We start from the raw sequence: 13868 nt of genomic DNA, 5'->3' as shown, positions 1-13868 counted from the left end.
TACAAGCAAAAAAAAGTTTTGCCAGAACAAAAAAACTATTTTACTATCAAACTTTTTTGCGATGACACAAAAGATTTGCAAAATAACTCAAATTTAAACTCCAAAAAACAATTTGCACAAAAACAAGGGATGAGTTGTGGACATAAGCAGGTTGAGTTGTGGACATAAGCAGGTTGAGTTGTGGACATAAGCAGGTTGAGTTGTGGACATAAGCAGGATGAGTTGTGGACATAAGCAGGTTGAGTTGTGGACATAAGCAGGTTGAGTTGTGGACATAAGCAGGTTGAGTTGTGGACATAAGCAGGTTGAGTTGTGGACATAAGCAGGTTGAGTTGTGGACATAAGCAGGATGAGTTGTGGACATAAGCAGGTTGAGTAGTGGACATAAGCAGGTTGAGTAGTGGACATAAGCAGGTTGAGTTGTGGACATAATCAGGTTGAGTTGTGAACATAAGCAGGTTGAGTTGTGGACATAAGCAGGTTGAGTTGTGGACATAAGCAGGTTGAGTTGTGGACATAAGCAGGTTGAGTTGTGGACATAAGCAGGTTGAGTTGTGAACATAAGCAGGTTGAGTTGTGGACATAAGCAGGTTGAGTTGTGAACATAAGCAGGTTGAGTTGTGGACATAAGCAGGTTGAGTTGTGGACATAAGCAGGTTGAGTTGAGTTGTGAACATAAGCAGGTTGAGTTGTGAACATAAGCAGGATGAGTTGTGGACATAAGCAGGTTGAGTTGTGGACATAAGCAGGTTGAGTTGAGTTGTGAACATAATCAGGTTGAGTTGTGAACATAAGCAGGATGAGTTGTGGACATAAGCAGGTTGAGTTGAGTTGTGAACATAATCAGGTTGAGTTGTGAACATAAGCAGGATGAGTTGTGGACATAAGCAGGTTGAGTTGAGTTGTGAACATAATCAGGTTGAGTTGTGAACATAAGCAGGTTCCAGCAGAGACTGGAGGTCTAGTGCTAAAAGTAGATTTGTTATGATGGGACTGATATTGAACATGAGGTGCAACTCCAAACACAACCAGAATGAACTCCTTGACAAAACTCCTTTTCCTTCCTACTAAGATGCGTTTGTCCAAGCAACAGCAGTCATGCTCCTAGTTCTGTGGACCTGGTCTAGCACTTGCCCCTCTTGCGGGACCTGGTCTAGCACTTGCCCCTCTTGCGGGACCTGGTCTAGCACTTGCCCCTCTTGTCGCGCTGCTGGAACTTCCTGAGGCGACGCCCCCACAGGTCCTTCCAGGGGACGAGCAGGCTGCCCTTGTCCGCCACCACGCCGCTCTGCCCGGGGGAGTGCTGCTCGGAGCCCATGAGCAGGTACTTCCTGCCGGGCTTGGTCTTGGGACACTTGCAGGCCAGGTCCTTGGCGCGCACCCACAGCAGCTGGTCCCCGCGGCGGATGCGCTGCTCGCCTTGTTTGTAGACGGAGATGATGTTGACGGTGAACTTCCACCACTCGCCCGCCTTGTCGCCCTTCAGCACGTGCACCTGCACCGCTGGGAGGAACACACAAGGAAGGACGTCAAATATTGGAAATGGACTTTTTATTTGACTTTGAAGTGCAACTGATTTCCAAGTTGTCACGTTGTGGAAATGCTAAAAAAAAAAGAGACTCCTTTTCAACTTCTATTCAATTGAATAGACTGCAAAGACAAGATATTTAACGTTCAAACTGCTAAACTTTGTTGTTTTTGGCAAATATTAGCTCGTTTGCAATTTGATGCCGGCAACATGTTTCAAAAAAGCTGGCACAAGTGGCAAAAAAGAGTGAGAAAGTTGAGGAATGCTCATCAAAGACTTATTTGGAACATCCCACAGGTGAACGGGCTAATTGGGAACAGGTGGGCGCCATGATTGGGTATAAAAGCAGCTTCCATGAAATGCTCAGTCGTTCACAAACAAGGACGGGGCGAGGGTCACCACTTTGTCAACAAATGCCTGAGCAAATTGTTGAAGAACAACATTTCTCAACAAGGAATTTAGGGATTTCACCATCTACGCTTGTGTTGTGTTGCTTTTCTGACATGGACTTGTTTCTTCAGCATTGTCCACACCTTTAAGTCAGGACTTTGGGAAGGCCATTCTAAAACCTTCATTCTAGCCTGATTTAGCATTCCTTTACCACTTTTGAGGTGTGTTTGAGGTCAGTGTCCTGTTGGAACACCCAACTGCGCCCAAGACCCAACCTGAGGATTTTAGCTTGTCCTGAAGAATTTGGAGCTAATCCTACTTTTTCATTGTCCCATTTACCATATTTTTCGGAGTATAAGTCGCTCCGGAGTATAAGTCGCACCAGCCGAAAATGCATAATAAAGAAGGAAAAAAACATATATAAGTCGCACTGGAGTATAAGTCGCATTTTTTGGGAAATGTATTTGATAAAAGCCAACAGCAAGAATAGACATTTGAAAGGCAATTTAAAATGTCTAAAGAATAGTGAACAACAGGCTGAATAAGTGTACGTTATATGAGGCATAAATAACCAACTGGTATGTTAACGTAACATATTATGGTAAGAGTCATTCAAATAACTATAACATATAGAACATGCTATACGTTTACCAAACAATCTGTCACTCCTAATCGCTAAATCCCATGAAATCTTATACGTCTAGTCTCTTACGTGAATGACATAAATAATATTATTTGATATTTTACGCTAATGTGTTAATCATTTCACACATAAGTAGCACCCCCGGCCAAACTATGAAAAAAACTGCGACTTATAGTCCGAAAAAATATGGTACTCTCTGTAAAGCAGCAGTTCCATTGGCAGCAAAACAGGCCCAGAGCATAATACTACCACCACCATGCTTGACGGTAGACCTGGTGTTCCTGGGATTAAAGGCCTCACCTTTTCTCCTCCAAACATATTGCTGGGTATTGTGGCCAAACAGCTCAGTTTTTGTTTCATCTGACATCACATGGACAAAGATAAGACCTTCTCTATTTAGAAAAGTGTCTATGTATGTATATATATATATATATTTATATGTATGTATGTGTGTGTGTATATATATATATATATATTTTTTTTTTCTGATTATTATTATTATTATTAATGTATTATTATTTCCTTTTTTTCCCCTTTCTGTTTATTTAATCGATGTATTTGTAGATATTACTTTGTTTTTTTGTTTCTTTCTTTTTTTGGGGGGGGGGGGGGAGGGGGGGGTGGTATGGATGGGATATAAACAAAAATATTTTGACATTTAGGGCAGACAATAGATATATGATTTATGTGAATATGATGTGCTGGATGTCAATAAAAAAAAAATCATTGATTTAATGTTAAAATAAAAAGTAAGTGATGAAAAAAAGAAAAAAAGAAAAGTGTCTATGTGTGTATATACATATATATTTATATGTATGTATGTGTGTATATATATACTGTATATATATATATATGTATCTGTTTATATTTTATTTCTGATTATTATTATTATTATTAATGTATTATTATTTCCTATTTTTTTTCTTTCTGTTTATTTAATCAATGTATTTGTAGATATTACTTTGTTTTTTTGTTTCTTTCTTTTTTTTGGGGGGGGGGTGGTATGGATGGGATATAAACAAAAATATTTTGACATTTAGGGCAGACAATAGATATATGATTTATGTGAATATGATGTGCTGGATGTCAATAAAAAAAAATAAAAAAATTAAATAAAATCACTGATTTAATGTTAAAATAAAAAGTAAGTCACGAAAAAAAGAAAAAAGAAAAAAAGAAAAGTGTCCTAAAGTATCGAAATTAGGGATGTATAAATGCGTTAAAATGTAATATCGGAAATTATCGGTATCGTTTTTTTTTATTATCTGTATCGTTTTTTGTTGTTTTTGTTTTATTTATTAAATCAACATAAAAAACACAAGATACACTTACAATTAGTGCACCAACCCAAAAAACCCCCCTCTCCCCATTTCTTTCTGTTATCAATATTCTGGTTCCTACATTATATATCAATATATGTCAATACAGTCTGCAAGGTTCCTACATTATATATCAATATATATCAATACAGTCGGCAAGGTTCCTACATTATATATCAATATATATCAATACAGTCTGCAAGGTTCCTACATTATATATCAATATATATCAATACAGTCGGCAAGGTTCCTACATTATATATCAATATATATCAATACAGTCTGCAAGGTTCCTACATTATATATCAATATATATCAATACAGTCTGCAAGGTTCCTACATTATATATCAATATATATCAATACAGTCTGCAAGGTTCCTACATTATATATCAATATATATCAATACAGTCGGCAAGGTTCCTACATTATATATCAATATATATCAATACAGTCTGCAAGGTTCCTACATTATATATCAATATATATCAATACAGTCTGCAAGGGATACAGTCCGTAAGCACACATGATTGTGCGTGCTGCTGCTCCACTAATAGTACTAACCTTTAACACTTCATTTGACTCATTTTCATTCATTACTAGTTTTTATGTAACTGTTTTTATATTGTTTTACTTTCTTTTTTATTCAAGAATTTTTTTTAAATTTATTTATTTTATTTTATTAATTTAAAAAAAAGGACCTTATCTTCACCATACCTGGTTGTCCAAATTAGGCATAATAATGTGTTAATTCCACCACTGTATATATCGGTATCGGTTGATATCGGTATCGGTTGATATCGGTATCGGTAATTAAAGAGTTGGACAATATCGGAATATCGGATATCGGCAAAAAGCCATTATCGGACATCCCTAATCGAAATACATTTTGGTACCGGTAAAAAATATTGGTATGGAGACAACCCTATAAGGCACGCTGTCGACTTTTGAGAAAAATAAAAGGATTTTAAGTCTGCCTTATAGTCGGAAAAATACAGTATTTTTTTCGATGAATGCCAAAGCGATATCAACACTTATCAACCTTTTTTTCCCTTTCTTCATATGAACTTATCACAATTAGCCAAAGTCCATTGACTGGCCAAGAATGAACTGGAGGGGCGGTGTAATTGACAGCGTGTGTGTGTGTGTGTGTGTGTGTGTGTGTGCTAACTGCACCCAATATCAGAAGAAAGAAGGTTTGTTGGGCTGAGTGGAGTGAGCTCTCACAGCCCCGCCATTCAATCCTCTCCTCCATGCACACACATAAAGAAGGGTGTGGGGGACGAGGGGCCACTATTTGTCTTCCCAGCCACAGAATAAGTTCCAGGAGAATCGGAATATGTTCCGACCTCACGAGCTATCCGGGTTCTGCTCCCATGGAGGCCCGTCCAAATTCCCAGCGTGAGAATCCGCCGGAGACAGCGCCCTCTTCTCTCGCCGGCGTCCTCCGTCCTTTTCTCCCTCGAGTGTATACCCCCGGTTTATGTTGGGACACACACTTCTAAAAGCAGCGCCGACAAAAACATTGACATTTTTTGGGGATACGTAGGTGGCAGTAAGATTTGCTACGGAAATAGACACTGTAGTAATTTTTTATTTAAGTATCGGAAATACATCCCCCCGACAGCAACACCCGGTGGTCCACTCAAGATAAATGTCAAAAACAACTTTTGCTTCATAATTTCATATTTTGACGCCTTTTGAAACCTAATCTAGACGCCCTCGGTCCTCCTTTCTTCTTTTACTGGGTTTTACCTGCAAGACCAAGTCTGGTAAAACTGCTTCCGGTGTTCTGTCCAATTTAGCAGCTTTATCGAAAAAAGCAACCAGTTGCTCGATAGTGGGGCCTAGTGAATTACGCAGCCACGTAAAAAAAATGCAACTTTAAGTTTAGGAACGCCAATTTGGATATCAAATAACGCTCCCAGTGTAGAATTACAATTACTACCTTCTTCAGTGGGGTTATGTTTTCACCAGGTTTACGTTTCCAAACGCCAATTTGGATATCAAATAACGCTTCCACTGTACAATTGCAATTATTACATTCTTTTAGGGCTGCAACGATTAGTCGACATTGTCGACAATAACATTTTTTGCCCACAAATACTCAAGATAAATGTAAAAAACAACTTCTGCTTCATAATTGTATATATTTTGACGCTTTTTGAAACCTAATATAGACGCCCCTCGGTCCTCCTTTCTTCTTCTACGGTGTTTTAGCTGCAATACCAAGTCTGGTGAAGCTGCTTCCGGTGTTCTGTCAAATTTAGCAGCTTTCCTCCAAAAAAAAAGCAAGCAGTTGCGTAACTCGATAGTGTGGCCTAGTGAATTGCACAGCCGCGTCGAAAAATGCAAGTTTAAAGGCCTACTGAAAGCCACTACTAGCGACCACGCAGTCTGATAGTTTATATATCAATGATGAAATCTTAACATTGCAACACATGCCAATACGGCCGGGTTAACTTATAAAGTGACATTTTAAATTTCCCGCGAAATATCCTGCTGAAAACGTCTCGGTATGATGACGTTTGCGCGTGACGTCACGGATTGTAGCGGACATTATGGGACAGCATTGTGGCCAGCTATTAAGTCGTCTGTTTTCATCGCAAAATTCCACAGTATTCTGGACATCTGTGTTGGTGAATCTTTTGCAATTTGTTTAATGAACAATGGAGACAGCAAAGAAGAAAGCTGTAAGTGGGAAGCGGTGTATTAGCGGCCGGCTGCAGCAACACAACCACGTAGCCGGTGTTTCATTGTTTACATTCCCGAACGATGACAGTCAAGCTTTACCATTGGCCTGGGACAACAGAGACTCTTACCAGGAGGACTTTGAGTTGGATACGCGCTACCGTGAGTACGCAGCTGCGGGTTCCAAACATTTGATCGCTTGCCCGTACGTGCGTGCCGCTATGTGCATGTCACGTACGTAACTTTGGGGAAATATATGTGCTGTATGAACTTTGCGGAGGTGAACGGTACTTTGGGCTGTGGGATTGAGTGTGTTGTGCGGGTGTTTGATTTGTATTGGCAGGTTATATGGACGGGAGGGGGGAGGTGTTTGTTATGCGGGATTAATTTGTGGCATATTAAATATAAACCTGGTTGTGTTGTGGCTAATAGAGTATATATATGTCTTGTGTTTATTTACTGTTGTAGTCATTCCCACCCGCCTCTCACAGCATCTTCCCTATCTGAATCGCTTCCACTGCCCTCTAGTCCTTCACTCTCACTTTCCTCATCCACGAATCTTTCATCCTGGCTCAAATTAATGGGGAAATCGTCGCTTTCTCGGTCCGAATCGCTCTCGCTGCTGGTGGCCATGATTGTAAACAATGTGCAGATGTGAGGAGCTCCACAACCGGTGACGTCACGCTACTTCCGGTACAGGTAAGGCTTTTTTTTAATCAGCGAGCAAAAGTTGCGAACTTTATCGTCGATGTTCTCTACTAAATCCTTTCAGCAAAAATATGGCAATATCGCGAAACGATCAAGTACGACACAGAATGGATCTGCTATCCCCGTTTAAATAAGAAAATCTCATTTCCTTTAAGTCTGGGAACGCTGATATGGATATCAAATAACGCTACGATTGTAGAATTGCAGTTACATATTTTAAGAAATTAATCAAAGGTAGATAGTATAGTTATTTGCTTGAAAGGGCATCTTATTGTGTTTTTTTTTCTTATATACATAGATTGTTTTTAGATTGCTTTTAAAAAAATGTACCTTCTGTTGAAAACACCATTTAAAAAATTCCAGGAAATACATTAGGAGCTATTTTTCTGGAAATTGTGACGTGGCTACTCAACTTAATGAAATAATTAAAAATTAAACAACCAAATTTATTGATTTTTTGTGGGTTACTTAAATACATTTACGATCTATTTAATGCATTTATGACAAATAATGAGGGAGCTTTGTTGTTTTGAAATGCAGGTCACACATTTTTCTATTGTCTTATTGAACAATCCAGGACAAAAAAGCAGTTAATTTTTTAACTTCAAAAATTCATAGCTCCCTTCATTTTTTTGGCCTGTCGCAATGGTTCGGCAACCCGTGACTCTTTAGCGCCGCCCTTGTGGCCTCCGTGAGCTTTTTCAAAAATTTATGAAAATGAAAAAAGATGGGGGGAATTTATATATATATTTTTTAATATGGTTTACCTTCCTAATTGTTATAAATCCCAGTGTTTATATTAAACATGCTTCACTGATGAGAGTATTTGGCGAGGGCCATTTTGTCCTACTAATTTGGACGGTCCTTGAACTCACCGTAGTTTGTTTACATGTACAACTTTCTCTGACGCGACCAGAGAAAGACGTGTTTTATGCCACTCCTTCTTTGTCTCATTTTGTCCACCAAACGTTTCATGCTGTGCGTGAATGCACAAAGGTGACCTTTGTTGACGTTATTGACTTGTGTGGAGTGCTAATCAGGCATATTTGGTCACTGCATGACTGCAAGCTAATCCATGCTAACATGCTATTTAGGCTAGCTGTATGTACATATTGCATCATTATGCCTCGTTTGTAGCTATCTTTGAGCTCATTTAATTTCCTTTACTTATGTCCTCTGTGTATTTAATTTATATTTATTTGATCTGTATGTAATATTTGCTGCATTTATGATAGTTGTTTGGGTGCCATGTTGTTCCAGACCACAGCAAACGTTACACAGCTTGCAAAGATTGTAATAAATCCACTAGAAGATGATGTTTCCTTTAACTTGGACACACACATCTATACCTTTGGCCATTCTAAGTCAGTCATTTCCAGGAGTTATCTCACCCTCTGAGAAGTTTTACTAATGTTTTCCAATGTTGTAAAAATGTGTAGAATAAATATTACATTTCAACATTTCTGTCAACAAAGATTTGTGCCAGCTAATATGATATAGTAGGCTAATGTAGCTAATATAGACACTTACATCATGTGTTGTCTTCATCAAAACACTTATATAAGACATTTAAAGTCATTTTGATATTAGGCTAATATAGACACTTACATCATGTGTTGTCTTCATTATAACACTTATATAAGATATTTAAAGTCATTTTGATAGTAGGCTAATATAACTAATATAGACACTTACATCATGTGTTGTCTTCATTATAACATTTATATAAGACATTTAAAGTCATTTTGATAGTAGGCTAATATAGACACTTACATCATGTGTTGTCTTCATTATAACACTTATATAAGACTTTTAAAGTCATTTTGATAGTAGGCTAATATATACACTTGCATCATGTGTTGTCTTCATTATAACACTTATATAAGACTTTTAAAGTCATTTTGATAGTAGGCTAATATAGCTAATATAGACACTTACATCATGTGTTGTCTTCATTATAACACTTATATAAGACTTTTAAAGTCATTTTGATAGTAGACTAATATAACTAATATAGACACTTACATCATGTGTTGTCTTCATTATAACACTTATATAAGACTTTTAAAGTCCTTTTGATAGTAGGCTAATATAGACACTTGCATCATGTGTTGTCTTCATTATAACACTTACAGTATAAAAGACCTTTATTTAATTTTTTCGGCTCCAAACAGATTAGTTTTTTGTATTTTTGGTCCAATATGGCTCTTTCAACATTACGGGTTGCCGACCCCTGACCTCGGTCTTTGCAGTGGTGTCATTTAAAAATATATATAAATTGCATTTTTTGTCGCGTACTGTACCTACAAATGACCATAAACAACCTTTAAAACACACAAAAACAATAAAAGTCTACAAAAATATGAACATTGGCGTAGAAAACATAAAAATAACACAAAATATTGTATTTTTTTCAATGTTTGGATTTATTGGTGGCCCAAACTTGTTTGGGTGCCAATACAACCTTTTCTACAATGTCTTTTTTTTTTCCGATACCAAATCGTACTGGCTCCATAAGAAAGGGGCTCACTCGGCTCGGCGTCACAGAGTGAGTCCCCCAACGGCGGGGGAGAACAGCGGCCAAGCGAGGCCACCTCGGGTTCAAACGCCGTCAACGGGCGAGGGCTAATGCAATTAAAGCTGACTTCATTAGAGGTCCCGTCTGCTTATCAGCTGGGAGAACAATGGGGTACCCGCTAAGGGGGGGCCCCGTGCCTTTGACCACGTCAGTAAACACGCTTTGATTCATTGTTGGCCCGGTGGCGCGGGGAGGGAGGGAACGTGTGTGCGCAGCAGGAACGTCGGCCGAGGAAACAATCCCTTTGTGTCCGCCGTCTCCGTAGCGACGGAGGCGGTGAAAAACAAAAATTGAATAAACAAAACATATTTCTTCCTCGCCGAGGTGGCGATCCGTCACCGTCTGCCTAATTTAGCACCTGTTTGCGCCCCGAAGGAATGCTGCGGTGCCGGCAGAGTGCACGAGTGTGTTTAAACAGGGGGCCCCTTCCCGTGACCCCCGGCGGCCCCCAGAAGAACAGAGCAATAAAAGCGGGTCGACGAGCCTGAGAAATGAATTAAAGCGAGGCGAGAGGGCTGAGCGAAGACGCCAGACGGAATCATCTGGAATGTTCGGAGGAAGGAACGGGACGATTTTGCTCCGGTCTGTCGGACGGGTTCCGAAGGGCACCGGCGGCTGTCTCGGTTCTGATGAATCACACATCAAATAATGAAGATGTGTTGATATACAGCAGGGGTGTCCAAACTTTTTCCACTGAGGGCCACACACGGAAAAATATTTTTCATTTTCAAACCTTAACAAAATATATGGATTTTTTTTTTTTTAACCTTTAGGGCTCCCGGGGACTATAAAGGGTCTCAGTCATTAAACTGTTCAAAATAAGTCAAATTATTATTTTTTTTATTTATTTAACGCTTACAGTAAATCTCTTTATCAACTTGAGGTTGATTTAAAGTAAAAAAAAAAAAAAAGGTTTTCTGTCAAAGACAACTTAGTCTTTTATAGTAAAACTGAAATATGCAGTATTTAGTCATTAGAGCCCTAAAAGATCAATAATGCAGGACACCATTGATTTTAATTCCTTAATATTTTTGAGTAATCACAGTAAAAAGTTAAATAAAATCCTACTAAATATATTTGGGATCCAAAAGGTCCCCCACTCATAAAGTGATACATTTTTATTAGTTTTTTTTACTTTTAACACTTAAATTACGAGATCAACTTCAGATATATCTGTCCATTTTACGTTTGAACTATTATTTTGTTTGTTTTATGCTCTTTTGTCAAATAAAGCTTTGATGTTTTTATATGGCAGCCACAAAATATATGCAATATTTTTTCCACATAAAACATTTTTTAAGTAATAATTCGTTGTAACAGAGATTTTTAGTCTTTTTTTTTTTTTTTAGCAATGGCAAAAAAAAAGAAAAATAAAGACAAAAGAAAAAAAAAACAGCCTGCATGGCAGCTTTGTGTCAACATTGCAACTTTTTCTTGTTAGATTTCGCCTCATTCCACTTTTTTAAAATGTTTTTTTTAATTTTTGCAATATTATCAATTTTGCAATTTTTGCAGAATGTGTGGCGGGCCGGTAAACAATTAGCTGCGGGCCGCAAATGGCCCCCGGGCCGCACTTTGGACACCCCTGATGTACAGGAACACAACAGGCAGGCTTGTTGACTTAGGTCCTGACGTTGAGCAACTCAAACTTCATGTTGAAACAACATGCTTTTTGACAACGTTTAATCAATATTGGGTTCTAACGTTGATTTAACATTGAAATTTGGTCATTTCCCAACCAATATTTTACAACCCAAATACAACGTTGAAACAACATGCTCTTTGACGACCTTCAGTGTTTCCCACACATTCATTTATTTGTGGCGGCCCGCCACGAAAGAATTACGTCCGCCACAAATAAAAATAAAAAATAAAAAATTTAATTTATTTTTTTGTCCTGTCCAGCTTCTCAGGCAAATCATATAGTTGATGTAGATGCCCATATAGGCTGTTCACATTTACTTTACAAAAGAGAAGTGTAGGATACTTCTCTTGTTGCCTTATTTGTATTTGACCACTACTGTTTTCTGTTGATTTGTTACTGACTGTGGCAGGACACCTCTGCCTCTGTTTCACTTTATGTTGCTGGTAAATAATATGGTTGTAGTAGTAGGCTAAAGTTAAATGATTTAGTATGCACTAATTAAAGGGGCAGCGCTTTAAGAGACATTTTAGCTTTTATATTTTATAAGATATATTTCTTGTAAGAACCACAATTAATAAATATATTTCAGTGAATATCTTATTGTTCAAATCTGTATATAAATATGTACATAAAGTGTTGTAATTATATTGTAAAATGGATGGATGGACGTTTAAACAAAACTGTTATTATTAATTAGTAAATATACATTTTTTGAGCCTTTTTAGAGAAAATCATATCATTGTATCATTGATGATGTCATGGTGACCACGCCCATAGCCACGCCCCCACCGCCACAGGTATCTTGGCAGTTTATGGGAAACACTGACGTTTAATCAACATTGGGTTCTAACGTTGAATTTCGCATTGAAATTTGGTCATTTTTCAACCAATATTCTACTACCAAATTCAACGTTAAAACAACATGCGTTTTGACGACGTTTAATCAATGTTCGTTTTTGACGTTGATTTGACATTGAAATTTGGTCATTTTCCAACCAATATTCTACAACACAAATACAACGTTGAAACAACATGCCTTTTAACAACGTTTAATCAATGTCAGGTTGTGACGTTGATTTGACCATTGAAATTTGGTCATTTTTCAACCAATATTCTACAACACAAATACAACGATGAAACAACATGCTTTTTAACAACGTTTAATCAATGTTGAGTTCTGACATTGATTTGACCATTGAAATTTGGTCATTTTTCAACCAATATTTTACAACCCAAATACAACGTGAAGAGGTAGTCGCCTGAAATGGTTTTAACTTCAGAGGTGTGCTTGAAGCTCATGGAGAGAATGCCAAGAGTGTGCAAAGCAGTAATCAGAGCAAAAGGGTGGCTATTTTGAAGAAACTAGAATATACAACATAGTTTCAGTTGTTTCACCTTTTTTTGTTAAGTACATAACTCCACGTGTGTTCATTCATAGTTTTGATGTGACAATTTACAATGTAAATAGTCATGAAAATAAAGAAAACTCATTGAATGAGAAGGTGTGTCCTAACTTTTGGCCTCTACTGTATAATTGTATATGTATATATATATGTATATATATATATACATATATATATATATATATATACATATATATATACATATATATATATATATATATATATATATATATATATATATATATATATATATATATATATATATATATATATATATATATATATGTATATATATATATGCATACATATATATATATACACATATACATAAATAAATATATATATATATATATGTATGCATACATATATATATACACATATACATAAATATATATATACACACACACAGACACACACATATATATATATATATATATGTGTATATATATATGTATGCATACATATATATATATATATATGTATATATATATGTATATATATATGTATATATATATATGTATATATATATATATATACATATATATACGTATACATATATATATGTATGCATACATATATATATATATATATATATATATATATATATATATGTATATATATATATGTATATGTATATATATATATATATATATATATGTTAAATGTATGTCAAGTACATTGCAAACATACAAAATATTTAAATATTGTCATTTATATATTTAATTGATGTCATATATACTGTATGTACACATACTGTGGATGTGTGTATATATGTATATATACATACTGTATATAGAAACATATATATACACACACTCACACATATATATATATATATATACATATATATATATATATATATATATATATATACATATATATATATATATATGTATATATATATATATATATATATATATATATATATATATATATATATATATTAGAGACGTCCGGTAATATC

General features: G+C 36.3%; 1 protein-coding gene across 2 annotated transcripts in view; it reads right to left on the bottom strand.

Annotated features, from left to right (window-relative positions):
• Positions 1-514: 514 nt before the first annotated feature.
• The window catches only part of ntn1b (netrin 1b), a 189346-nt gene continuing 175992 nt past the window's right edge, over positions 515-13868 (bottom strand). Inside the window, exons 6-7 of one of the 2 annotated variants that reach the window (XM_062036393.1) lie at positions 1179-1503; positions 515-1148 (exon numbers count right to left, since the gene is read on the bottom strand). In XM_062036393.1, the coding sequence (XP_061892377.1) occupies positions 1184-1503 (320 nt within the window). In that variant the 3' untranslated portion in view covers positions 515-1148; positions 1179-1183. Of the gene's footprint in view, positions 1504-13868 lie in introns of both variants that reach the window. The other variant, XM_062036392.1, reaches the window with a different exon arrangement.

Source organism: Entelurus aequoreus, linkage group LG25, assembly GCF_033978785.1.
Source record: "Entelurus aequoreus isolate RoL-2023_Sb linkage group LG25, RoL_Eaeq_v1.1, whole genome shotgun sequence".
In the NCBI taxonomy this organism is placed as follows: Eukaryota; Metazoa; Chordata; class Actinopteri; order Syngnathiformes; family Syngnathidae; genus Entelurus; species Entelurus aequoreus.
This window is presented reverse-complemented; position numbering and strand designations above follow the sequence as displayed.